Source organism: Malus domestica, chromosome 09, assembly GCF_042453785.1.
Source record: "Malus domestica chromosome 09, GDT2T_hap1".
In the NCBI taxonomy this organism is placed as follows: domain Eukaryota; kingdom Viridiplantae; phylum Streptophyta; class Magnoliopsida; order Rosales; family Rosaceae; genus Malus; species Malus domestica.
The window spans coordinates 33,250,703-33,278,394 of NC_091669.1; the positions used below are offsets into that span (position 1 = coordinate 33,250,703).

The following is a 27,692-nucleotide window of genomic DNA, read 5'->3' on the forward strand; positions in this document are numbered from 1 at the left end:
AAAAAGAGCAATCATTCCCTTGAGTGACGTGCCAAATAATCGTCAGATCCATTCCATTTCCTCAGAGGCTGAGACCGACCGACTCGCAGTCACAGAGAGCCATGGCGGAACCGACGGCGGAAGACGAGAAGCCCTTGATGCTCAAAATCGCTCAAATCTTCGACGACGCTCGGACTTCCAACGCCAGCCACAACCGCAAGCTCAAGGAGCTCTCCGCCCTCCGCTCAAAAACGTCGTCCTCCTCCCTCTTCTTCTCTGCATTCTGCAAAACTCTACTTCCCCTCTTCTCCTTCCAGAGGCGTACTGCCTCCGCCGAACGCATTGTCCGGTTCATCTCCGCCTTTGCAACTGCCCGAGACTCCGGCAATGTCTCCCAATCCGACGCTTTCTTGGAGGACTTCCTCAGGTTCCTTTTACCGGCGTCCTCCGCCGCTAAAAAGACTTCGAGGTCCCGAGCCTGCCAGATTGTTTCTGAGGTAGGGTTTTTAATTTGGTTACTGAATTTGGGAAACTGAGAGGCAATTGGGATTTAAGGTTTTAGGGCTTTGTTACTTTTGGGATTTGAATGTCTATGATTTTGAAGATGGGTATAATTTCGAAGGTCATGAGATTTGAAGAAGGTATTAATCTTGGTTTGTGACATGTGCAACGAAGGCCTACTGACGCTCCGATTAGAAGATGCGACTATGGGACAGAGGTTCAGGGCCGAAGGGGTAGAGGAAGACCTAGGAAAACTTTGGAAGAGACTCTAAGAAAAGACTTAGAGTACTTGGATCTAACGAAGGACATGACACAGGACCGAGCACAATGGCGTTCTAAGATTCATATAGCCGATCCCACTCAGTGACTTGGATTTTCCAAGTCTCCAATCGAGAAGTTTTCCTCACTCGGGAAATTAAGGGAACACTACCCCAACCTACATGCTCCACTCAGAAAGCTTCAACATACAAGCTTCAACAAAAGAAAATTCAAAGAACTTAGCGAAGAAGGTTTTGGTGTATTTAACACAATACGTTGAAATGAAGGAAAACTTATTTATTGATATCCCCGATAAGCTACAAATGTGTACATATACATGAGTCAAAATAAACAAACAAGAGGGAGCCTTCACAAGGGTTGCTTAGGAGAAGTCTCAGCAGTCGGTAGAGCCCCAGAAAGAGAAGGCACCGGAGGGGGATCATTCGGAACCTCAGTACTGGACAGAACCCTAGAAGGAGGAGGCATCAGAGGTTGATTATTTGGAGCTTCATTACGCGGTACAGCCCCAGAAGACGAAGGCAATAAATGCCTTTGGAACAAACCCACAAATCTCTGATGATCAAGTAAAACCTGACCATCAGTTTCCTTCATCTGGTCAAGCTTCCTCTTCATGTTTGTAGCATAGTCATGTGCGAGCCGGTGCAACTGTTTATTCTCATGCTTGAGCCCTCTAATCTCCTGTTTGAGACTCATCACCTCAGCCGCCAATGATTCAACTTGGCGGGTTCGAGCAAATAGGCGTTGGGCCATATTAGACACAGAACCTGCACACTGAACACTGAGAGCCAGCGAATCCTTAACAGCTAACTCATCAAACCGTTTGGAAAGTAGTCTGTTATCTTTGGGAGTGAGAAGGTTCCTGGCCACCACCGCAGCAGTCATATCATTCTTCATCACAGAATCCCCAACGGTAAGAGGACCAGTAGGGGAGACGAAGGATGGGCGCCATATGTTGTCTGGAGAAGGCGGGGCTGCCTCTTCAACAAGGTTCAAGTCAAAACGACGGTCGGAGGGGCCAGACATTTTCAAAGGTGTTGAAGAGAGAAGAGGTTGGACAAATCAAGATCTTAGAAGTGCAAGAATGGAGCTTCTACTGGTGGAGATTCAAGTGTGCTTTGGAACTTAATGCCAGCCCCTATAAAAATCTGCACTCGACGGATCTTCAGAAATCGAAGAGGCGCCTGCTCAGAAATCGAAGAGGCGTTTGCTTTCTCAAAAGCTGGGCTGCTTAGAGACCACGAGGGTTGATCTCAGAAATCGAAGAGGCGTTTGCTTTCTCAAAAGTTAGGCTGCTCAAAGACCACGAAGGCCGATCTCAGAAATCGAAGAGGCGCTCGCTTTCTCAAAAGCTGGGCTCCTCAGAGACCACGAGGGCCGATCTCAGAAATCGAAGAGGCACCTACTTTTCCAGCCTTGTCAGCACCTGTCACACGCACACTCACCTTTGCGGAAATTATGGGCATTCTGTCGAAGACTTCTGAGGAAGTAGAAAACACATGAATCTTACTGTTGAATCACCCACTTCCCACACGCAACAATAGCTCATGGGTACCACAGATAACTTTGCCAAAGTTCTCTGCCAAAATTGAGCACGTAAAGCTTGCAGCTCCCACTACATCGCTCTGACCAAGAAAGGTAAAAGAATAGCAAAGAAACAGCACTAACAAAGTTTAGACCCATAAATTTTGAAGGTCTAGCTACCATATTATTACCCACAAGGGTAAAGGAACAGTACCACTGCTGGATAATTGGAAAGTCCCTGTGTGTCAACCTCTGTGCTTCGTGGCAAGGTAGACTAGCAAACATGCCCAACCTTTACTCACACTCGAGAAAACACTACCAATAAGATTGCTTGCTCCAAAATCGAAGAGGCACCGTCCTCCGAATCTCGAGAGCCAGACTCCCAACATGACTACTTTCTCAAAAATCGAAGAGAGGGTAAAGGAACAGTACCATTGCTGGATAATTCGAAAATCCCTGTGTGTCAACCTCTGTGCTTCGTGGCAAGGTAGACTAGCAAACATGCCCAACCTTTACTCACATTCGAGAAAACACTCCCAACAAGATTGCTTGCTCCAAAATCGAAGAGGCACTGCCCTCCGAATCTCGAGAGCCAGACTCCCAACATGATTACTTTCTAAAAAATCGAAGTGACACTGCTCCCCGAATCTCGAGAGCCAGACCCCCATCATGATTGCTTTCTTAAAAATCGAAGATGCATCGTTCTCCGAATCAATCGAAGAGACGCTCGCTTTCTCAAAAGCTGGGCTGCTCAGAGACCACGAGGGCCGATCTCAGAAATCGAAGAGGCACCTTCTTTTCTAGCCTTGTCAGCACCTGTCACACGCACACTCAGCTTTGCGGAAATTATGGGCATTCTGTCGAAGACTTCTCGAGAGCCAGATACGACAGACCACTTTTTCAAAGTGCTCTGACAGAGTTAAAACATGTGAAGCTGGCAGCTCCCACTACCGTGCTATGACCAAGCAGGGTAAAGGAATAGCATTACTACTTGTTGTTAGGGAGACTCCTATATATGTCGACCTCCATCCCCAACGGACAGGCAGACCTGCAAAAATGTTCAACCCTTCCTCATATCTGAGAGGGCACTCCCAACGAAGCCTTTCGAAATATTCAGCTTTCTTTCCCCCCGATAATACCTTTGCAAACAAGCTATACTAGAGCAAGAATATCTCATATCATCAGGGTTAAAAGCAAGAGTATCCCATATCATGCTTTTTCCCTGTCTTTTCCTTTGGCCTTGTTGTTACCTGCAAGACAAGGAGAAAGAGAGCAATCAGTCAGCACTTGGAATCAAGCTTTCAGCCAGGAACTGACTGCCTGGAACCCCTTACCTGATTACTTACCTGGCATTGCTCTCGAGTACACATCTTCAACATCTTATGTTTCCAGGGAAGATACCGCATCTGCTTGAGGAACAGATAGGGCAAGTGCGAAGGATACAAGGAAGCATGTGGAGACAAGCGTAACAGCACACGTGCCGATACATCCATTACTCTGTCAAAAGCAAAAGTATCCCATATCAGTAGGGTCGAACGTACTCTAGATTTGATGGACTTGTTTTGACCCTCAAATTCTTCAGTCGGCTCTGGAGGAAACCAGAAAACCCTCCAGCTCAGTTCAAGAATAAGCCTGTGGAAAGTTACTTCTTCAAAAGCAAAAGTATCCCATATCATCTCTTCTCATCTTTCTTCTCTTTATCCTTCATGCTGCTGCAAGATAGGGAGAAGGTGAACAATCAGCCGGAGCTCTGATTGCTTACCTTGTCTGTCACCTCTTTCAGCAGATCCCCTAGCTCGGCGACTTGGGAGACTCCTACTACATGGTTTGTATCGCGCTTGACCAAGCCTGAAACTACAAGTAAGCTTCAAGTGAAATTGATACATTACCTTGTGCATCTCCACCAGTTAAAGATACCACCCCTGGATGGAGGAAGAGTACTTCCAGAGAAGATGCCACATCTACCTATGAGACAGATAAGGCAAGTCAAGACGATACCACACTCCGATACTTAGAAGTTTCGTGATTACGAGATCATTCTCTCACAATATTTCCTAATGTCATTTGTACTAAATCATTCACTTGTACTCACTAAAGGAGAGCTTGAACCTATGTACTTGTGTAAACCCTTCACAATTAATGAGAACTCTTCTATTCCGTGGACGTAGCCAATCTGGGTGAACCACGTACATCTTGTGTTTGCTTTCCTATCTCTATTCATTTATATACTTATCCACACTAATGACCGGAGCAATCTAGGGAAGATCACAAAAAGCGACCGTTTTTGCTGCCTAGGATCTATCTTGCAAGAGAACGGAGAATTAGATGGAGATCTCAACCATAGAATACGACCTGGATGGATGAAGTGTAAGAGTGCATCCGGCGTGTTATGTGACCGTCGTAGGTCACTGAAGCTCAAGGGAAAATTTTATAGGACGACAATAAGGCCAACGATGTTGTATGGCACAGAATGTTGGACGGTGAAGCATCAACACGTACACAAAATGGGTGTAGCGGAGATGAGGATGCTTCGTGGGATGTGTGGGCACACGAGAAAGGATAAGATTGGGCATGAGGATATCCGAGGTAAAGTAGGAGTAGCCGAAATTGAAGGAAAGATGAGAGAAAATCGGTTCCGGTGATTTGGACATGGGCAAAGAAGGCCGACTGACGCTCCGGTTCGAAGATGTGACTACGGGACAGAGGTTCAGGGCCGAAGGGGTAGAGGAAGACCTAGGAAAACTTTGGAAGAGACTCTAAGAAAAGACTTAGAGTACTTGGATCGAACGGAAGACATGACACAAAACCGAGCGCAATGGCGTTCTAGGATTCATATAGCCGACCCCACTTAGTGGGAAAAGGCTTTGTTGTTGTTGTTGTTGTTGTTGTATTAATCTTGGTTTGTGATAGATTTAGGGTTTAGGGATGCTTTATATGTAACTCATGAATTATTTCTCCAAAAGCTGCCGAACAGCTTTCAAATTGATGAACTTTCATCTGAAGGTAGCATAAAATGTTAGAGCTATTTTTGTCACGGTTTTATTAGAGCTATTTGCTTCGAGGTTTTACTTTTGAGCTAATAGCACCTTAAAATTGAGTTAAGTAACATTTGATGTATCTACTCTAATATATTGCACTGAACTTATATGGTGATAATGTATTAGCGTCGCTCATTCTTGGCAGGGGCTTCACTGTAATACTGTTGGCCTCCCCCCGATTTTTCATGTTCTCTAATTTTAAGTTCATAGATTGTATGAATTTCATACTTTGCAACATTTTTCTCTTGCCTGTGGCTTGACGGTTGACATAATTTTTTGTTCTTGCAGATCATCGTGCAATTACCAGATGATGCAGAAGTAAGCAGTGATCTCTGGGATGAAGTAATAGATTGTATGAAGTTGCGTGCAGGGGACAAGGTCCCTGTAATCCGTACATGTGCAGTTAGAGCTCTTTCACGTTTTGCAAGTGATTGCGAGAACAGTGATATCCTTGATCTATTTGTTGAGATGCTTCCTGCAGAGCAAACTGTGGTGAGTGCCTCTCTTTTGTTATATGCACACAATTCGATAAACACTAATCTCTATGTCGAACAAAGTATAGTAGCAGCAGAGGCATACAGACCCATGTTCTCTTCTTCTTGTAGAGTTCCCTTATGAACATCAGTTTCATGTTATAGTGACATGTGTGTCTTGCTCAGAAGCCTTTCAGCATATTTTAGGTATACTCAAGTTTGTCTACTCTTTTCGAATGTATAGATTGTAATACTATTATTCACCAAAGGAAATACTATGATTCAAATATTTGCACCAATCTATTGGTATATGACTCTCAATGTTATAAAACTTAATAATTCTGTGAAAATTTGTGACTTGAATATCAAACTTTGGTATTTTTGCAGGAGGTTCGGAAGGCAATTGTGCTATCTTTGCCTCCTTCAAATGCAACTGCACAAGCAATCGTTGATTGTACATTAGATGTCAGTGAATCAGTGCGCAAAGCAGCATACCGTGTTCTAGCTAGTAAATTTCCTCTTCAAAGTCTCAGGTAAGTTATGGGGCAATTCCAATTTTCTCCGCTTGAACCTCGTACAGCAGTATTACAACATCTGATGAAAAACCAAGGGGTGGTACAAAGATTTGTTAATGTAGAATTAAACAGATTTGATTTTTAAAATCAATGGGCATAAAACTTGCAGAATGGGTGAACCTTTTGACTTGACTTTATTTGTTTGATGATAATATTTGAGTCTTTTGTTCTGTTAGCCGTGGCATTTACCAGTGTCTAGCCATATGTGAGCTACTAGTTTTATATATAGCAAACCTCCTCAGCTGTTATTGTTAGCTGGCATATTACGTAAAGAACATTAACTTTTGGAGTGTTGTCTTTTGTTTTATTTTCTCACCCTTTTTCTTGTTTTTGTAGTATCAAGCATAGAACATTAATTCTTCAGAGGGGACTTGCTGATCGTTCTGTTGCTGTTTCAAATGAGTGTCTTAAGTTAATGAAAGATGAATGGTTAAATAAGTGCTGCAAAGGAGACCCTTTAGAACTACTCAAGTATCTTGATGTTGAGACCTATGAACTGGTTGGAGAGTCTGTGGCTTCTGCATTGTTAAAAGCTGGTTTGATTAAATTACATGATGGTGAAAGTATTCAGCACTACATATTATCCACGGATGAGAGAATTGAAGGTGTGATAGTATTCCGAACCTCTTTTTTTATTACTTGCATGTATGCATTGCATTTTATGATCTTTTCCGAATCCAACATGTTGGAACAAACATGACCATATATTTGGGATAGTCCATAGGAACTCCAGGTCTGGCAGTTGACAATGAAGAGAAGGCATGCACACAGACGTAGTAGGCTGAACCCGTACATAGAAAACTGTATATTTTGGTATTACATCTTCTAAAGTACAACCAAGTAAAATGAGTTAAAGAACTTAATGTCTTTTGGACATGTCATTAGTGACTAGATTCAGTTCTCATGAACATGTAATCAAGGTTTGATTGAACGGGTGATATATTGGTTAAACTAAATTTTTTCAGTAAGTTAAATCTTCTTATTCTTTTTTTGTTTTCAAACTCCGGTTTTCACTAGACTAATACAATTGTGTATAGTTTAGAGATGTATCCTTCTATACCCAGTGCAAGTTGTAATTAGATAAATGTATTGTGTTCCATACCACATTAGACTTCACCAAATCTTTCGATTCCTTTAACTAATGAATTTTGGGTCCCACTTTATGGGTAGCTAAAATGATTAGATACCTTACCTGATTCATCTTGGTGGTGTTTCATAGATTTGCAAAACATTATGCAATTCTCATTCTTTAAAATGGATGTACCTCTTTCTTAGAAAGGTAGACAATACTTACATAGAGTCACGCACACTATGGTCCCATGATTCGAACCGTCCCTTTCTTACGTCCCCTTTTAAAAAGCGTCCCTGTGAAAATTGGCCAAATACAAAATTGCACCATTTGTTTAGTCATCTTCAATTTAGTGTTTATTGGAAACACTGCGTGTGTCTATTTATTCGATCATAATAAGACGTCTAAAAAATTTCTTGTTGAAGGGCTGATCCTTGGATATGGACCTGAAATGGACTGTTCAAATCACTAAAATACATTGTGGGGTGGTTTTAACAGTGCTGTCTGCTCTTTTCTTAAGAAGTGGACATCCACTATAGAGAATTTGCGCCTAGGCATTACTATATATTACTATGGGAAAATTCTCATGCGGATCGTACATTTAGATATGCTTCCACTTATTTGACCATCCTGATGGCAATTCAATATGCTACCCTCCGATAAGGAACTCTTTGTGTGTGTGTGTGTGTGTGTGTGTAAAGTACGTATATTAGTCTGTCCCACTGCTCATGCTTCCAATTTGTAATTAGGTGATTCAGCATGTTGCACTCCAAGCATTCAACTAATGGAAGCAGAGGTTTCTCTTTATTGGAGGATGATATGTAGGCACCTGCAGATGGAAGCACAAGTATGTTTATACTGATTTAATCTGTAATTGTCTTGTGCTTTGTGGTTTAAAGCATTGAGAATATAACTGATCAGTTAAGGGCATATGAAATTTTGAGAGATAGTGGCCAGTGGGTGCAGAAAAGGCATATGTAAACCATGTCTGGAACGCTATATTAGGGCATCTGTTCCAATGTTGTATTGTTCTTAAGTTACATATACCGTACAAATTTGCACCTCATTTTTAAAGCTCACAAATTGTGGTTGAACAGGCAAAAGGCTCTGACGCTGCTTCTACAATGGGCACTGAAGCAGCAGTATATGCAGCGGAAGCTTCAGACACCAGTGACCTTCTTGAGAAAATTCTGCCAGCAATAATTTCTGATTATATAGATCTAGTCAAAGCTCACATTGATGCTGGTGAGTGTAAGTTTCATTTGGTTGAGAACATTGAATTATATCCACCCATGAAACCTAACTTTAGATTACTTACTCAGGACCAAATTATCGCTTTGCATGTCGGCAGCTACTATTGCTTGGTGCAATGCTTGATTTTTCAGATGTTACAAACAGGAAGGTTGCTAGTAAATTTGTGCTGGAACTGCTGCATAAGCCTTTTGACCATGAAGTTGATGAGTATGGAAACATGGTTGTTATTGGAGATGGAATAAATCTTGGTGGTGATAGAGATTGGGCTGAAGCGGTGTTTGGGTTAGTAAGCAGGGTGCATGCTGCTAGTGGTGAGTTTGAAGAAGTTGTTCTTGGCGTTGTAGAGGAACTTGCTTGTCCTTGCAGGGAAAGAACAGCGGATTTTCTGCAGTGGATGCATTGCCTTGCTGTTTTCGGCCTTTGCTTGGAGAAGGCAAGGTCATATCATTGGATTCAAGGGAAAGCTATTGAGCCTACTGAACTACTGCAATCGTTATTGCTTCCAGCGGTAATAAACTTATTTCATGTATTTACTTAAAATTTTAAAAAACTTGGGGAACGAATGTAGGTTGGTCTGGCCTATTACTCTTTCCTTGTGCCTATTTCGCTTTACAGTGCTTTGATTTGCCTAAGCTCTAACTTAAGAGATAGCATAGGGGGATGCTTATTAAAGTGTAATTTATTTCATCTTGTTAATGTAAAGCTACTTTAAGGTAAATGAAAGGCACTTAATAATTGGCATACTCAACAATTTTTTTATGTATGATAAGATTCCTTTATACATTTCTTCTTGTCCACACAACATTGTAAAACACATCTCTTTTTAAAAGTTTTTTTGAGTAGTGTACAACCTTTCTTTATTGTGATTTGCAGGCAAAACATTCTCACTTGGAAGTCCAAAGGATTGCAGTCAGGTGTCTTGGGCTTTTTGGATTGTTAGAGAAAAAGCCAAGCCAGGAACTAGTAAAGCAGTTAAAGCTTTCATTTATTAAGGGACCAGCTCCAATTAGCATAGTTGCTTGCAAGGCATTATTTGATCTTGGGATGTGGCATAATCCTCAGGAAGTTGATAGGGTGACAGGCCTGGACATTTCGTCCCAACTTCAAGATTATGATGTTACTTCTAGTCCCTTAAACCTTTCTGATACAGATGGGATATCGAACATTAAGTTGCTTGATCTTTTGTACGCTGGAATTATGAAAGATGATTGGGACAATTCTCTAGCAAGTGATGAAAATGAGTCCGTTCATTGCGCTCTGGGTGAGGGGTTTGCAAAAATTCTTCTTCTAAGTGAGAACTACCAAGGCATGCCAGCTTCTTTACATCCTTTGTTTTTATACAAGCTCATTACCTTGTACTTCAGTAACGAATCTAAAGACTTGCAGAGGTAGCCTTTGTGCCTTATTTATTTCTGTATCTTTTTCTACAAGTGCAATCATCCCAACTTAAATTTGGAGAAAACCAACGTATTCCAATTTAATACTTAACCTTTCACCAGGTTGAAACAGTGCTTATCTGTGTTCTTTGAGAATTACCCTTCCCTCGCAGCTAATCACAAGGCAAGTAGTGCTTATTTGTCTAAGATGAGGTGCCTCTAGTATGCCAATAGATGATGCAAACAGCCTGAAATATTGTGGTTATTTGATGCAGAAGTGTATAGCCAAGGCTTTCATTCCAGTCATGCGTTCTATGTGGCCGGGTATCAATGGCACCGCTGGAGGTTCTGCTTCCGTGGTTTCTAATATGCGTAAGCGTGCAGTCCAAGTATCACGTTTTATGCTGCACATCATGCAGGCTCCCTTATATAAAAATGGGGCAGAGGAAGGAAATGATACTGGGGAACTACCAGAAGTGGTAGAAGAACATCCACTTGAGTGTGGTGAGGAGGGGCTTGCCATACGCATAGCCACAGAGGTAACTGTAGAATTCAATCACTAAACGGTTATTTGTTAAGTCGGCCCACAGCTTTAAGTTAATATTTCAACTTGCAAAACGTTGGTCTTTATGCCATACTCTGAAGCTCTGATTATGATCTTAGTTATGGATAACTTCTTTATTTAGGTTGCTACTTTCCGTTCAAAGAAGACACCTGCAGAGAAGGCATATGTTTCAGCATTATGCAGAGTACTTGTCATGCTCCATTTCCGGATATCAGAGCAAGAGGCAATCCAGTTAATGAGGAGGCTTTTAATTCGTGTGGTAGAATCTGTATTGGCAGAGAAGGATCTTGTCAAAGAGTTAAGGCGGATGGCTGACCATCTCAAGGCACAAGACAGGCATCCAGATCAGGAAATGTCGCAAGATCAAGCTAATCTTATATTTGGTAAAATCCTTAACACGCTATTAGGAGTACCATCAAAAGAATTTATTTATGCATTAAGTCGATTTGCCTTACTAGGGTTGGTTCACTGACAAATTACATATGGGACTGCCATCATTTTAAGCAGATTTGGTGTATGTTTGCTGTGAGTATGTGAGCTCGTTTATGATTACAATCTCTAATTCTTCTGCTTATATATGTATTTTGCAGGTAAGTTAGAACTAGACTTCAACTTGGATTTCAATGTTTCTGTTGAAATGCCACAGACCCCAGCTCCTCGCTCCACTAAACCAACCCGTTCTAGAAAACGAGTGACACTTGAAGAGTCATCTTCCGATGATGAAGATAGCTCGCCCACCTCTGTTGTCCCTAATAATCTTGGCACAATAAGCGCTCGCTCACAGAGAGCAAGCAAGACCGCAGCGCTATCCAAGATGATAGCTAATGAAGCCTTGAGGATCGGCGAAGATGATGAAGAGGAAGAAGGCTCGGAGGTTACATCTGATGAAGATGGATCTGATTAGTTGCTTCATTCAGCGGGTTTGATTGTTATATTTCTCCACTAATGCAATGATCATTGCTTGAACAATGTATTTTGTATAGTTATGCGCATGGGAGTTCTAAGATTCGCGTTACTTAGGTTGTTTAACGATTCACAAGGTAATATATAGGCTGGTCATGAATTTTTATTATGAATTTGTGTTGAAATCCCGGGCTTGTTTGGTATATGTATGATTAGACTGGAATGGATAAATTACTATTTTCAACATGCGATTAAAGGAGATGGTGCATTTTTGCTCATCCACACTAATTATGGGGTATGCTCACCATTTCTTCTAATGCTTGCCACGTGTAATCCACATTAACCCTAGTTAAGCCTATTTTTTTTAAAATTTTTTTCTGCTCTATTTAATAGAAGAGAGAATTCTATTTTTACTCAATTACTTCCTTATTTTATCCCTTCTTATTATATTTTTACTCAATTTTTTCTCCAACTAGAAAAGGTATGCAGCTCCCTTTTGTTTGCTTTTTAGGATTATTAGGGTTTCCATATATATGGTTTTTTTTATTATTGTAAGGTGTCAATTTAATACTATATTAAGTAATTTGATGCTTATATAGATAGAACACCAAGATAATGAGTTTCATACTCCATCTTCTAGTGATGCAAAGAATCAGTTGATCGTATACATTTAGATTCAGATTTTGAAACCTTTGAAGTTTTACAAGCAAAGTTGGTGATATTTCGTTGGGATGACTTTTGATAGTTAGAGAAAAATAGCAGGTTCTTCCAATTTGTTGGAGTAGGTTTCAACCAGAAGAATGAAAAACCCATAAGTTTCATGCGAGTTGTCTGTTTGTATTAAAAGAGAAGAGTTCTAATAAAATATAAAAAGAGGAAAGGATAAATATGGATGTAACTGAGCAAAAAAATAGGATTCTCTCTCCTATTAATTAGAGCAGAAAAAAAAAGGCTTAACTAGGTTTAGTGTGGATTACATGTGGCAAGCATTGAAAAGCGTGGTGAGCATACTTTATAGTTAGTATGGGTGAGTAAAAATGCACACTACTATGTTTGGATGAAGAAATTTAAGATTACTAAGGAATTTTAAAATGACGGAAATTGAAATGAAGGGATTTTATTTTCTAGAATTTGTGAATTTTGTTGTTTGGTTAACTTAAAGGAACAATGGAATTGAAAACGGAATTTATTAATTTTAAACTCCCAATCATAGAAATTGGGAAATGACACCTATTTACATAGAATTTAAACTTGGAAATTGGAGGCCCCAAATTCCAAGTTTTTTTTCCACGCGGAAATTCTAAATTTCTATGTTATAAATCCAAACAAGGGAATCGATGCATGTCAATTTATAAATTCTAACTTTTATCCAAATTCCAAGTTTATTTCCCTTATCCAAACATAGTAAGGAGAAATGAAAAACATTATGGCCAACTTGAAGGTAGGAAATAGATTACTCGAGAAGAAAGCTTATTACCATTAGATGGGAGAAGAATTCATGTGTAGTCTCCTTTTGATCCCTTCAAAATGAAAATTTCAATATACTTTAATTTGAGAGAAATAACAAATTTTAATCCAAACCCAGATATTTTTTTTTTGGGACGCATATCAACATGGTAGGTTTCTTATGAAAAATATGATATTTCATTTTGGCTGCACGGAAATGATAGTTTTATTTTCTGTACAGTAAGATGTGGGGATTAATCCTAAGGGATTGGTCTAACAAAATTTGAGCAGCTGGGAATTCCAATTCAAGTTTGAACTCATAACAAATGTATCTTTTGGGGCCACTACTTCTGTTTTTTGTGTAACATTTAAGATTTGAACTGGAAATCATAAATTTGTTGTCGTCTAATATTGTACTGAAATTGCACAAAGAGGCTAAAAATAATTAACATGTCATCGATGTGTGATAGGATATCTCTTATATCAAAAAATCAAAATAAAAAAATGAGGAGATTTTAATTTGAAATATACTTGATAGTCATTCACTAGAAGAGTTTGGTGCCATTATGGCATCCCTTGTATCCACACAAACATATCCAAAGAGCCCAAACACATTTGCACCAGAAACCTGTGACTTGAATGAGCTAATATTAGTTGTATTTGTGGTTTGTACCTGGTGAGGACTTGAATTGAAATTTTCCCCATGTCTTTTGAATGAGCTAATATATAATATATATATATATATATAAAATATATCATATATTTTAGTATTTTGCTAAACATCATGGAGTTATGAGACTGAAAGTTTGAGACTTTGGACGAAATCAATCAAGTGAACTAAAATTATACATGATAGCAACACACAAATTGGATAAAGAATTTCATTTCCCCCCTTCATTTTCTCACAAGGCAGAAAGACTTTTTCTAAGTTTGACTTGTTTATAATATCCTATCATGCATGCATCATGCATCGGTAACGAAGTACGTATAAACAACTGCTTTATAAAATTCAATCCTAGCCGACATGTCACCGACTCGCCGACTTGTTCGTGAATCGTGTACCACGAACAATTAACAATTTAATGAATCGATTTGTTTGGTTTCAAATCTTTTCACAACTTAGATATGCTTAATTAAAGTGCAGAAATGGCAACATGCATAGGGAAGTGACTCATAAACCATAATATTCAGGGTTTAAGATGTTGGAACATGAGACTACACTACGAACGCTAGCATGCATGCACAAACATAATGCATTAAGTAAAGAAATTTCGGAGTGTTTGTATGACAGGTTTAGGACTAAATTAGAATATTCAACAACAATGTTAACATAGACTAAACATCGAATAAATTAACAACTGAATAAGTTGAGATTATATCTTATTTACAAGATGAGGAGCCTAATTAGAACACAACCCAATGCAAGTCAAACCAATCCAAACCAATCCTTACAATTAGTTCAAACTAAACCAATCCTATGCATCAAACACGCCCTTCATGTTTTGAAAAATCATGTATTATATATCTTTCTAGAACTTTGTTTAATGAAGTACTCTTCCGTTGACAAAAAAACAAAAAGGAAAGACATTTTTTTTCCCGATAAAGAAAAAGGATATAACCTAGACTTGTATTTTTCTTAATATGTGGGCGTGACGAGGGTGGTTTTACGCTAGAGGCGTGACTCTTGCCATTTCAATACAAAGGACAAATGCATTTTGTGGTAGCTAGTTTCATATAGAAGGTTAGCCAGAGGTTTTGAATGCTTCAAATCATCCATAAAACTTCTCTTGGATAAGGTTTCTTCTAGTGGGTTGGGTTTTTTTTTGTTTTGGGGTTGGGGTGGGTTCACACACTATCACAAGTCGTTCTCAAGCTTTAGCTCAGTGGGAAAGAAATAATACAGAGATAAAACCAAGAAGGAGAGAAAAAGCCAACCAAAAATAGGGGCAACACAACTTCTCCAAAGCAAATGGGGTTAAGAAAAGCAAAACAAAAGAACATGTCGACAGGCATATACATTAATTAACATATAGCTAAAAGGTTTTTTTTTTTTTATAGCTAAAATTGTGTATGAAATTAGCATAACTTCTCATTTTGGTACTTGACAATAAAAATTGATAGAAGTGATTCATGAGTTTATTCACAATAAATCATTTGGGTTATTCCGTAAAAAGTCAAGTTTGTCAATATCCTTGTTAAATTGTCACGTGAACAGCCACGTGACCACCTTTTCAAGAGTATTTTTGTTAAACCAACCCTAACACTTAACAAGGATATATATGTACAAATTTTTCACTGAAGGATAAAAAATGATTTACCATACACAAAGTCAAGGACGAATTCCGTCGATTGTTAATGTCACAGATCATATTGAAGAGTTATGTCAATTTCAAAGATCATTTTAGCTAAAAAAAACCTAACTAAAAAGTAGTGACATTAAATATGAAAACCTAATAGATGTGGGCACAAAAACTTTGATTTAAGCGGATGTCCTCCCCTTATATTCGAATGTGAATCTTGCCCTTGTAAAAGAAAATGTCACTCATACTAAAATTGATAAAACCTAGAATATACGACCATGTCGATTCACGCTCCACTCTCTGTAACCCCACTACAACCAGACAATCAAATGGATAAACAACTTTCCATGATTTCAATCTTTAAACTTCTACTTAATACATAAATTATGTTTTTGGAAGGCCTCTCAGCTCTCAAATGATGCCATTGGTTGTTTTAGAGAAATAAAACTACATATTATTCCAAATCATTGTTTAATGGGTAATATTAAGAAGATTAAATTTGCAAATTAAATGATGTGTCACCAATAGAAATGAGCACGTTTATAAGCTTTAGTAATAATCTAATCATCAACTTTCATGTCATTTAGTTTATAAACTTTTGTCTAAAAACTTAATTTCCCTAGCATTACTGTTGTTTAATTTTGTTCCTTGATTTCGTTCAAGTTATTCATAAAAAATAAAAAGAAAAATATAAGAAGAAAAACTTTTATATCCTTATAATTTCTCTTTTCTTAGGTCATCTTCAACCGAAGGCTAGCCAGATGGCTCGTTTTAGCCCTCTGGCCTTCCAAGAAATTAATATTTTAATGAACAGTGCATGACCATATTTCTTACCATCTCCAACCGAGGGCCAAACATAATTTGTTTAATATTGTTTAATGATGTTTCATGTTACTTAATGTTTAATGGTTTAAGAAGTTATAGGGGAAAAAAAGAATTTTTAAATTTAAAAAAAAAATTGTAAAAAAAAAATAATAATAATGGCTAGCTAACGTCAGCAGCCAGCCGTTGCAAATTTGAATTTTAGCCCGACCCTGGGTCGACTAGCTGGCTGGTTTGGGCCGACTGTTTGGCCCTTTGGCCCTTTTTTGTCTAGCGGGGCCCATGACCCTTTTGGCCTGGCCCTCGGTTGGAGATGGTTTTAGGGCTATTTTCGATCATCTGGCTCTCTGGACCATTCGGTTAGAGATGACCTTATTACTTAACATAAATCAAGCTTGACTATCATGTTCACAATCCAATGACAAGGAAACAAATTACGGAATTAAATAGTAATTACATTTTCAATTTTCCAATAAGATCATCTCCGGATCCTTTTGGTGAGGATCCTGAGAATCTGTAAATTGTGTCCTTTCATCGTACATCGTGTGATCAGTTTTTTTTCAGGTACTGCTTGTATTTAATTTAAAAAAAATATTTAAAATTATTTCTATCCATACGATGAATGATAAATGATTCACGAATCTCTGAAATCCTCACAAAGAAGATCCCACGAGGATCCGGATTCCTCAATTTGAACGAGGACATCTTATCTTTTGCACGCTTGATGTGCAGAGGTACTATGTTAAAAATAATTGTTTTGAAGACTTTAAAAGCCAACTGAGAGGATGGGGACGACGAGAGAGGATCCTTGACGGATTCTCTTTGTGATGATTCCGGAAATCTTTCAATTACATCCGTTTATCGTATATCGTGTGAACAGTTTTCGTCAGGTACTGTTTATATTCAATTTTAAATAAAATAAATTACAATGATTTATAACCGCACAATATACGGTGAGCGGATGTAATTTGAGGATCCCTAGGATCCTCACTCGGGGATGACTCAATTTGTTAATGGGATCATTTGATTGTCCTTAACTTTTTAATGTTATCTAATAAGGGTGGTGCTCCAAATCCATTTTTACTTTTCACACATGTTCTAAATTTTCGACCTTCAAATTAAATGAATTGAAAAAAATTAATGAACACAAATTAATAAGAGTGTGTAACAGGTAAAATGAAGTATGTAAATAGCACTACCCATCTAACAAATGGTGAGGGCATGCATGCAAGTACGTGTCCCTCACTATATAATATATATATATATATATATATATATATATATAATATTTTAAATCTTAATTTATAGTTTTAATTTTTAATACTATATATTGTATTTACCCTACTCATTCCTTCCTTATTTCCTATTTTCTTATTGTACTGAATAGTAACTATTTTGCTTCTCTTTTTAACTAAAGAAACAGAGAAAATCATACAGGAAGTTAGTTTCTTAAGAGAAAATGTGAACCTAAACTTCTTTCAATATTCTAGAAAGTGGACCTTACTATTGATGTTAATTTCAAAGTTTACAAGGACACAATTGATGGTAGCAACTTTGAGAGTCTCCTTCATTATACGTAAGGTTTTATTTGGCTCTGGAGCATGACTCAGCTAATTGATAGCTCCTCAAAGTTTCCTTCAATATAATTTAGATTCGTGCATAAAGAGAATAATACTATCTAGTCTAAGGACTCTTTGGAAAATGTTTTTCAAAATAAAGAAAAGCGTTGTTAGTGAAAGTATTTTAAAAATCAATCATCAGTAAAAATGAAAATGAATCATGGAAAGTACTTGAAGTGATTTTGGAATCCAAAAATAATTTTGCCAAAAGCACTTTCAGTCATTTTAATAATATTTCCAAGTGAGTCCTAATGCAATTATAATTGCACGTCTAAAAACTCAAAGTAATAGTGTCAAAGGAGTCTCCTGTAGCACATTACATGATGTTTCGTTTAGCAACTTAGGAGGGTCAAACCGTATTAAGCGTGATTACGATAAGCGGACTATAGACACGGGGACATGGCCCCCTGATCCAGAATTTCTAATGCATCATTCGGCTTCCGAAAATATTATACAACCTAAGAGTTGTGGGTTATAAAATTCAAACCTAGGCTATACGTCGTTTGAGAGAATAACTGAAAGGGCGATCTGGACTCCTACCCAGAGTACAATTACTTCTATCTTGGACCAACGTACTAAGTCAAGTACGCTCAGCGACCATCTTGTGCCTGAGCAGGTCCCAATGAGCTATCCAGACTAGGAAATCCTCAAGATGAATTTTTATTATAGTAGAGCTTTAATATGCGAAAATACCTTAGCCAGCTAAGTGTAGTCCAATCGGAAGCTCTTATGTCACGCCCCGACCCCGACCTAGGCCCAGGATTGACACGTGACGTCACTAAATACTCGAACATCCAATATACCCTACATCTAGGACATGAAATAAGACCACTCAAGGTTCAAATTTCATAATAATTTTTCGTAAGCTTTATGGCTGCATCTAACCTTCTCGTTATACTGCCTACGTACCCTCAATAGGGATCAAGCCATTCGTAGTTCACCACTCACAAAATCAAAGGTTTACCACACTCAGTTTAGACAGAAAAGTATAGCATTCATCCATCATTTATTATAACCTGACAGCATGCAATTCCTGGACTCAGGCTACATAACAAACCCCCATGAAAATCATGATTTCTCTTCCATCGAACATATAAATCATTATGTCTCATCACATCGCCATTCACAACATACGTCATATTTAAGAACCGACGAAGCATAAACCGTTCTCTGGCCACAGTAATTAACTAATTTGATCAAAATACTAACAATCATTTCCATATCTTCTAAATTCATACTTTATTAAATCATAATCGAATCGTAGAAAATCCCGAAGGAGTCACCCAAACGTCCAACATCTTTTCTAACTCAATTCACAAGATTCTTGAAACCATTGACATAAATATATATAAAACTAAGGCTAGAGTGACCCAGTTAAGCCAAGCCTACTTCTCCAAATAATGGGATTTCAGACCACTTTACGAAATCCAACAATCTCGGGTTTCGGACCACTCCACGGAACCAAATTGAATATGATCGTCTATCAAATGTACCAAGTACAACTAATTATCATTCCTCTAGAATGCGTATGGTCCCCCATCGTAGATATACCAAGCAGAACCATAGGTATAATCTCGTCGTGCAAGCAATGATCACCCATTGCGGATACACCAAGCATGATCATCCCTGAATACATATGGTCCCCCATCATGGATATACCAAGCAGGACCACATCCTAGCTCTAGGTAGTGATCACCCATTGCGGATATACCAAGCATAATCACCCCTAACAGTCCCCTATCGCAGATAGACCAAGCAGGATTGTATCATATAACTCTAGGTAGTGATCACCTCTAAGTGTGTGTGTGTGGCCATACCAAGATACAATGATCGCCTATCGCGGATTAACCAAGCACGATCCATATAAAATATGGTCCCCTATTGCGGATTAACCAAGCGGGACCACTAGTGACCCCCTATAGCGGATTGACCAAGCAGGGTCTTGGTCTCCTACTAGCCCTCAATTTGACGAACATTTCAATACACACGTCAAATCACATAAAATAAACAATCATATAACAATATAATGTCATTATTACGTAATCGAGGTGCACATCAATCAAGGAGACACGTCATCACGATGACCCCATCAAGCTCTATAACATCTCAACCACACTCTAAGATCAGTAGCACGCTGGAAGAACTCAAGCTAGTTGACTGAAAAGTCAACCATTGACCATGGTCAAGAGTAGGGTCCACGACCCTAGAAATCTAAATTGGAAGATCTGCCTATCAGATTCTTGATCTGTAACTTCCCAAAGTCCACATTATGTTTCTAGAACAACATACTAAAATTTCATTACGATCCGATAGTCGGATCTCCGTCAATTTCAAATTCAAGTGGCGGTTGACATTTAATTTTACAAACTTAGAAATCCAATTAGTGAAGATCCGTACGTCGGATTCCCGATCCGTAAGTTTCTATAATACACAAATATTATGTTCTATCACGCATTACGGTTTGGTGACAATCTAACGGTCGGATTGTTGATTCATATTTTGACCAAGTAAGGTATCGTAATGAAACTAAGTCCAAACTATCAAATTACGTCATACGGTTATCAATTATGAAATCAAGGAATCTATTTGAACTTAAAAGGACATTGTCGGCCCACTAGCCAGGCCGCCGCCGCACGTGGCGGTCGGCTGCCCCAACTTACCGGAAAAATTCAATTATTTTTAAAAATTACCAAAATTTACAAAGATGAAGATCTCAATGAGGGGAGTAATTTTCATACATGTGGCTAAGGCCAATTTGTCCTGGAAGTAGCCTGAAAATGCCTCGATCCATCGGATGGCCGGAAATTAGAGAACCTCGTCGTTCCCTCATCGGAGGTCCGATGACTGAGATTCTTGTCGGGTTTTGCTCCTGAAAGGAAGGGCTACCAACTCCATGTAGAGCGCCACCATGATCGTTGCCTGAAAAGAAGGTTGTCTCTCTAGGTTTCCTGGCGAGCCGTAAGGGTCTCACGCTCTATTTGTCCAACATGGTAATCCACAGGTGGAATTGAGGTGAGAGATCGACTGGGTTCGAAGTAAGGAGCATTTTGGCACCGGTCCCGTCGTTAACGATGGCCGAAATAGGGATCTAGGATCGGGTCGGGTCGGCGGGTTACATGGGATTCGGATTAGCCCGTCATTTCCTCTCTCATTTCCCCTCCTTTTTTACTTTTTCTTTTTTTTTTGATTCGTTGCCCCCCCCTTTTCTCTCCCGCACTCTCTCCTTTCTCCCCTCTCCCTTGCTGCCACTCAATAATACAAATACGTGGATTATAACAGTGAAATCCAGGAACGAGATTTCACAACTTAGATCCAAGGCATAGGGTTTGACAAAAGGATTTCAAAGATGTTCTGACCCATATTAAGAGACAGGGCCCCCATTGACCTTTTGTTTAAGATTCACTAGGGAAGGACATGCAGTTCAGACTAAGAAGGAAAGCCCCTTATGGGTGGCACATTGCGACAAAAAAAATTCTTAAACCCGAAATGAGGGAGTGTGAATGAACAAACATGCATACAATCATACTTAAAGGAATAAGCTTGGAATGGTATTAAGAACCGGAGACCATTCCAGATGAGAATCATCACTTTTTAAATCCTTAATCTGACTAATGCATCATAACAAGTTCAGAGTAAAAGATTTTTCATGGGTTTTGGCCCTAGTGTTGGAGTAGGGTGGTATTTCAAATATTGCAATGAAAATATTTATAAACACTAAATTTGGGAGATAACATTTTTCCAAACTAAAGTTATCGAGGGGGGGGGGGCTTAGAGCTATGTCCGCGCCTATAAGCTTATTTGTGTTTTTCTTTGTTACTTATTACTCCGAAGTTGGTTTACGTTGGAGAGATTGTAGGACAAGAAATTTATTCCGTGTTTAGGAAACAAATGATGAAAAGTTCTCAGTATTTTACTCTAACAGGATTAATGACTTGATTAAAGTAATGTTTAACAAAATGTGTAAACAGATGTTTATTACATAGAATAATCAAATTAAGTCCCATTAATAGGGCAAAAAAAGTACAATATTAAGGGAGACACGCCCTCACCCCTAGCACACAATTTATCTAAGAAGGGTGTTCTTTCTTTTGTAATAGAGATCCATGTTATTCAGGCTTGTCCAACTTACTTTACGAAGATACTGAGAGGGCACCAATTAAGAAGCACCCACGGAAGAATCTCGACACTTTGCTCAAGTTAAACCCGTATACAAAGACTGCAAGAAGGATGTTGCTTTTGGCTATGGAGCAGAGTATGAGGACTATAAGACCCGATAAGGGAAGGAAGCTCACTATTGAAAGGTTAATGCTCACTCTTACTTCCTCTACAAATTCTTGATAACAACGAATAGGGGTGGTGCAAATTTTTTGGCTACATATCTTAATCATTGAAGACTCAAAGTGAGGAATGGATACGAGAGGTGGAATATGACAGAAGCTAAGGAAGGCCATGCTTTGATTCGAATTTTGGAAAAGAGAAGTTAGAAGAAAGGAAACAGAACCACGCTATTTAAAGAAGATTCTCTGAATAATCTCACCGTATTTTGGAACGCCTTACCTCGAGATTCGTGTGACCAAAAGCTAAAGCCGTTCATTAATATAAAGAGCTGCTTCTTGTTTATTGTGCACACAAAACATGACACTCCTCATCATTGTTGTCTTCCCGCCACAGCTTTTGAGGTAGCACATATGAATCTGGAACGTACAATTTGCGAGTTACGGAGTCAAATTACCACGTGTCAGGAGAATTTAAATGGAATGAATGCGGATTTACTTTGAAAGGCATGGTCTTTCATAACTATCCATCATCGAATGGAACAATCTTTTCAGATACATAGTTAGGGGCAATTGTGGGACCATGATTTTCTACGCCAAAGTAATACGTATATCCCAGAAATCTAGTCATGGACTCAACAATCTCTATAGTATAGCCATCAAACCATATCATCTTGCTACCATCATTTTCTTCCGGATAAGTGGGCGAAGTCCATCGACTTCATTAAGATAGGCCATTCTTGTTCCGCAAGACACGAAAACATGATCCGGCATGGAATTAACCAGGTTTCCTATATTCTTGAAATTCCTACAATATAGGGATTTTAGTGTGTGCTGTAAGTAATCACACTCTTAAAAGAATGCAATATCTACTCCTAGATATCCTCTGTGATTCTCTCAGTTTAATACAGATTATATCTTCTAAAAGGACTCTCTCTCGACTAGTATAAATACACCATTTTAGGATTCATCTCTGGTAACACAATTATCGCATACTCTATTCTCATGCCTACTACTTGAGTCTCATATATTGCTTCAGCACCCTGTTGGTGCCAAGGTCACTTTACGATTTTTTTATTATTTTACATGTAGTCGAGTTTGTGCATTTCCTTCCCCACGGTGATGTGTGAATTTGGTTCCAACGTTGAACTTTTTTATTTACAATATTCTTAAACCGATTTAACCAAACCCATTACCAATGGTTGGATATGGTTCAGTTTCAATGATAGTATTCGTCAAAACCAAATTAAATTAAACAGTTGAATGCTTATTAATTCAATTTTATTTTTAATATCAAACAGACTCGAACCGAAGTCATCCCTAATTAAAATGGCCTAATCTAATTATATGGGATGGCCCAAGTAGGTCAACTGTCCTTTTTTTGGACAACAGACCACATGGAAGTCAGGATCCTCAATCAATATGTCAAATTATTCATTTCCTTTATATATTACTAGTGGTCAGCAATAAATATAAAACAATATATATATATATATATATATGTATATATATATATATTTATTTTTTTCTTGTTTCAATAGGATACCTGTTTCTGTTTTTTCCAAAGACTCTGTTCCTTCTTGTTGCTTATAAAAGCTGGGTGGGTTTGGTTTGGTTTCCAACTTGCAAGAATATATCTGGTTTCCAACTTGCAAGAATATATCTGAAGCAAAAACATGGTAGCTGTGATACCTCAAGAAAACACGGTTGCTGCTTTGGTATCTCGCACTGGAAGGCATATGCAGCGTTACAGCAAAGGTCGTCGCCAAGTTGTCGGGTTAGTCTCTCTCTCTCTCTGAACTTGTATATCTACTGCATTACTTGTTATTGAAGAGCCTTCTTCTCCAATTCTCTTTGTTCCGAGTTCAAATCCTCTTCCCTCCATTTAGTATAGCTTAGACAAATAATATCGCTTGTAATCAGTAAAAGAGATTGATGCTTTTGGTTACTGATGGAGCTTTTTCCTTTTGTACTATTTGTGCAGATGTATTCCATATAGATATAAAGCTTCAAAGCAAACTTCCTTAAAGGATGATGCACAAGAACTTGAAGTCCTTGTCATTAGTTCACAGAAGGGCAAGGGGATGCTCTTTCCAAAGGTACCCTGATTTTCTTTTCAATCACATTAATGATGATTTGTTGCAGTAATTAGTTCAGTTTAAATCATACAAACTTTTCAATTAATCCATAACAGGGAGGGTGGGAACAGGACGAATCCAAGGAAGGGGCAGCGTCGCGAGAGACGCTAGAGGAAGCAGGAGTACGAGGACTCATTGGGGTTAGTGATGATCTTCCTTGTTACTTAGTTAAGAATAATGCTTTTTGTACCATATTTACTCACTACCTTGCTAATCACCTCTACTATGATAGAGGCGGATCCTATTAGTGGTCAGTAAATGTCGTCCAAATAGCAATATGCGTTAGCTGATTAGCTAGCTTGTTACAATTAACCTGGGAAATATCATAATTTTGATGTTCTTGTTATCTTTTTTGCAGTGTGAATTGGGTAACTGGAGTTTCAAGAGCAAAAGCCATGATTCTTTCTATGAAGGCTACATGTTCCCTTTACTTGTTCAGGAGCAGTTAGATTTCTGGCCAGAAAAGAACCTCAGGCAAAGAATTTGGGTATGTTTTTATATGTGCATGTTTAATTTTATCAATTAATTTATCCAATTAATAGATATAATTGCTGATTCAATTTGGAAATAATTGTGAAAATAGATGAATGTTGAAGAAGCAAGAGAAGTCTGTCAGCATTGGTGGATGAAAGAAGCTTTGGATAGATTAGTAAATCGACTAACAACTCAGCAACAAAAGCATCAAGGCCCTCTTCTTGAATCTAGGACGGAAAATCTGTTGGCATGTATATAGAAAAAGTGCTTTTGGAGAAGTGCTTATGGAGATAACAGTATTGCTTTTTCCTCTTAGACAAAAAGCATTTAGGCAGAGTACTCTCCTATAGGTTCAAACAAGCAAGAAAAAGGCTACAACTGAAAATCATTAGCTTCTTGTTTTTGTTCTGCTGAATTCTAATCCAGATAATTTTGTCACAATCATGTTGGTTGAAGCTAAAAAATCTGAGCAAGATTGTTTCAAATAATAAAACGTTTCATTTTTTTCGCAAATTTGTTCGTTGCTTGAATAATCCATGGACTTTTTGAGCTTGAATTATGTCAAGGGGAATGCAAAAAATAAAAAAAATAAAAATAAAAATAAATAAAAGAACTCTTTCATCAAATGAAGTCTTGTGAAAAAAAATGACCGTTCATTACCTTAATTTCCAGTACTCTGTCCTGAATTGCCTGTAATTTACTGGGAATTTCACTTCCGTCTTTGTACTAAAGTGAAATCAAAATGGAGCTACAAGGACAAAAGTCACAAAACTGAAGGGCATAACAATATCAATACAAACACCAGTCTGAAAAAATACTAACGAAACAATGGATCATTGTCACATACTTATAACCCTTAGAACATCCACCCGTAACTTAAATACTAAGATATCCGTAGCTCCGAAAACTATAGAGTAATTATCCTAATTCATTCTGCATTAAATAATTATTTGGTGCCACTATTTGGCCCGCCCTTCGCGGGACTGTGTAGAGAGTCTGTAGACATCATCTTCTACGCATATCAGGGATATGCTCCATATAGTGCTAGTAATCTCATTAGAAGTTTGTACCCAAAACTATAGACCTGAACTTTAGACTATGCATACACTCAACAATCATAAGAGGCAATTTGGCATTTAGAAAAATCAACGTTCATAGTATTAAGCTACCTTTTGCAACTTCTTTATAAACTCATGGAGCTGGCTTTCTTTGACTTTTCACCCTTTCCTCCTCACCGTCATCAAGGTCGATAACTAATTTAACCAATTCTGCATTTCTTTGAAACCAGTTTTTCTTTGATTTTTCCTGAAAAAAAATGAAAATAAGCTCAAACATTAGTAAAGCAGAGTGCACAAGACCCATCAGCAGAAGCTCTAGCAGTTCTACCACTTCTGTGAGCATCAACCTAGTGGGAAAAAGAAACGATAAAAGTAATTCTCCAGTCAGAAAATGTAAGGGCCGCAACAAACACGGTGCAAAGCATCCAAATGTTTGCTTCTGCTGAATGGGGAAGCTGGAAGTGAACAACAGTTCGAACACCAGGAATATCCAGGCCTGTTGCAGCAGCATCATCGGCCACAAGTACACCATGCATGTTCATTTCTCCAAAAACGATCAATTGCCTGCATTCAGCACGGCGATAAGTAGAGTGGTGTTAAATCTATTTAAAAATAAAAAAGAATAATGGAAAGTCAACCAAAGATTGACTATCCAAAAAAGGAATTACCACAGTCCAGTCTACTTCACTTTTCAGAATTATACATATTTCAGATTTCATACTCAAATGTATGAATGAAAGTATATGCATGAACAGAGAGTTAATTTCACACAATTCAATGAAAAAACACATTCAGGGAATCATACTCAATGACAAAGTCGGTAAGGCGAATTGAATTTTCACAAGAAAGAGTTCCACATGCCAGATAATAGATGAACAGTTGGAAGGCACATACTCAACAAATGACTCCACAAGCTTATTTGCCAAGATGGTTGTATTTGTCAGATCGATGACCGCAACATTGTCTCTCATCCCTGCTCGCTCACTTAGAACTTCTACAGAATTCACCCTGTCAGACATTGATTGGTTTGACTTTAGTGAACTACACTTCATCTTCTTACGAAAATCATGAGAAAGTGTTATCGTAGTAGAGAAAACAAATATCTGTCGTTTCTTCCTCTGGAAGCTGGACAATGCTGTTGGTATATGGTCCAGCCCATGATCAATGTTCTAGATTTATTCTAGTAAGCAAGAGATGAGGCTGGAGCTTGCTAGACAATTCTAGCATGTTATTAAGTTGATGGAAGAAGCTAGAGAGTACTAGCTTCCTTGGTTGCAAATGGAAAGATCTAGAAGCCACACTTTTGTGGCTAGTCTAGATCTTTCTATGCTAGAGGTTTGAAGAATACACTAGAAACTAGTAGAATGCCAAACCCTCACCTATAAATATGGGTGTGATGTTGTAGTGAACCAACAAAACCAAGAGAGAGTGAGTAGCAAAGGATCAAGTCCAAAGCTAGAGTTCCACTCCAAGAGTGAGAGTGAGAGTGTTCCACTACACATTGTGTGAGTGAAGTTTAGTGTTATAGAAAGTTTGTGTCATACTTTCTTGTATCCATCAAGCCTTGTCTTTGGCTTGGTAAGACTACTCTTGTTGTACTCATATTCTTCATATAGTGAAGATTAATCCTCGTTTGGTGGACGTAGGCATAAATTGCCGAACCACATAAATTCTTGGTGTCCATTTTCTACTTTACCTTGTGCATTCTCTATCTTGTAGTACCGACATTCCTAACAAGTGGTATCAGAGCCCGGTTGGCTCGTACTGCGAGATGGAAGGAAGTGGCACTATGATCAAACTCACCAACTCCAATTGGGTAACATGGAAGCCAAGGATGGAGGACATTCTCTATTGCAAGGATTTGCATGAGCCAATTGAAGGAGATGCCGCTAAGCCCGAGAGCATGTCCGATGCCGAGTGGAAGAAGATGAATCGCAAGGCTATTGGCACAATTAGACAATGGGTGGATGATAGTGTTTTTCACCATGTGTCTAATGAAACCAATGCTCGCGAGTTTTGGACGAAGCT

At 38.5% G+C, this 27,692-nt stretch overlaps 2 protein-coding genes and 1 long non-coding RNA gene across 4 annotated transcripts; 2 read left to right on the top strand and 1 right to left on the bottom strand.

Moving 5' to 3' along the window:
* Nucleotides 1-11,821, top strand: LOC103444368 (uncharacterized). 2 transcript variants are annotated; one of them, XM_070805006.1, is made up of 12 exons: nucleotides 1-476; nucleotides 5,607-5,810; nucleotides 6,179-6,324; nucleotides 6,703-6,971; nucleotides 8,194-8,282; nucleotides 8,533-8,680; nucleotides 8,758-9,197; nucleotides 9,563-10,077; nucleotides 10,189-10,249; nucleotides 10,341-10,604; nucleotides 10,752-11,013; nucleotides 11,221-11,821. In XM_070805006.1, exons 1-12 carry the CDS (start codon nucleotides 102-104, stop codon nucleotides 11,532-11,534), a joined length of 3,087 nt encoding a protein of 1,028 aa, XP_070661107.1. In that variant the 5' UTR covers nucleotides 1-101; the 3' UTR covers nucleotides 11,535-11,821. The 2 variants fall into 2 exon arrangements, with proteins under 2 accessions (XP_070661107.1, XP_028964451.2); XM_029108618.2 differs by having other exon boundaries at nucleotides 2-476; nucleotides 8,185-8,282.
* Nucleotides 11,822-23,516: 11,695 nt separating this feature from the next.
* Nucleotides 23,517-25,119, top strand: LOC114827054 (nudix hydrolase 18, mitochondrial-like). Its single transcript, XM_029108620.2, has 5 exons — nucleotides 23,517-23,771; nucleotides 23,979-24,093; nucleotides 24,189-24,272; nucleotides 24,491-24,619; nucleotides 24,716-25,119. Exons 1-5 carry the CDS (start codon nucleotides 23,671-23,673, stop codon nucleotides 24,863-24,865), a joined length of 579 nt encoding a protein of 192 aa, XP_028964453.2. The 5' UTR covers nucleotides 23,517-23,670; the 3' UTR covers nucleotides 24,866-25,119.
* A 183-nt stretch (nucleotides 25,120-25,302) lies between these two features.
* LOC114827055 (uncharacterized) lies at nucleotides 25,303-26,837 on the bottom strand. The gene is made up of 2 exons (XR_011571564.1): nucleotides 26,559-26,837; nucleotides 25,303-26,228 (listed from the first exon to the last, which is right to left on the bottom strand). It is a non-coding gene; the product is annotated as an uncharacterized lncRNA (long non-coding RNA).
* Between the last annotated feature and the right edge of the window lie 855 nt (nucleotides 26,838-27,692).

Bases quoted from the DNA above. Each gene is read 5' to 3' on its own strand.
- LOC103444368 (XM_029108618.2), top strand. From the start codon at position 102: ATGGCGGAACCGACGGCGGAAGACGAGAAGCCCTTGATGCTCAAAATC. The intron at 6,325-6,702 runs GTAAGTTATGGG...TTGTTTTTGTAG, and splicing joins TTTCCTCTTCAAAGTCTCAG to TATCAAGCATAGAACATTAA. The intron at 8,681-8,757 runs GTGAGTGTAAGT...TTACTTACTCAG, and splicing joins CAAAGCTCACATTGATGCTG to GACCAAATTATCGCTTTGCA.
- LOC114827054 (XM_029108620.2), top strand. From the start codon at position 23,671: ATGGTAGCTGTGATACCTCAAGAAAACACGGTTGCTGCTTTGGTATCT. The intron at 23,772-23,978 runs GTTAGTCTCTCT...CTATTTGTGCAG, and splicing joins GGTCGTCGCCAAGTTGTCGG to ATGTATTCCATATAGATATA. The intron at 24,273-24,490 runs GTTAGTGATGAT...TCTTTTTTGCAG, and splicing joins GAGTACGAGGACTCATTGGG to TGTGAATTGGGTAACTGGAG.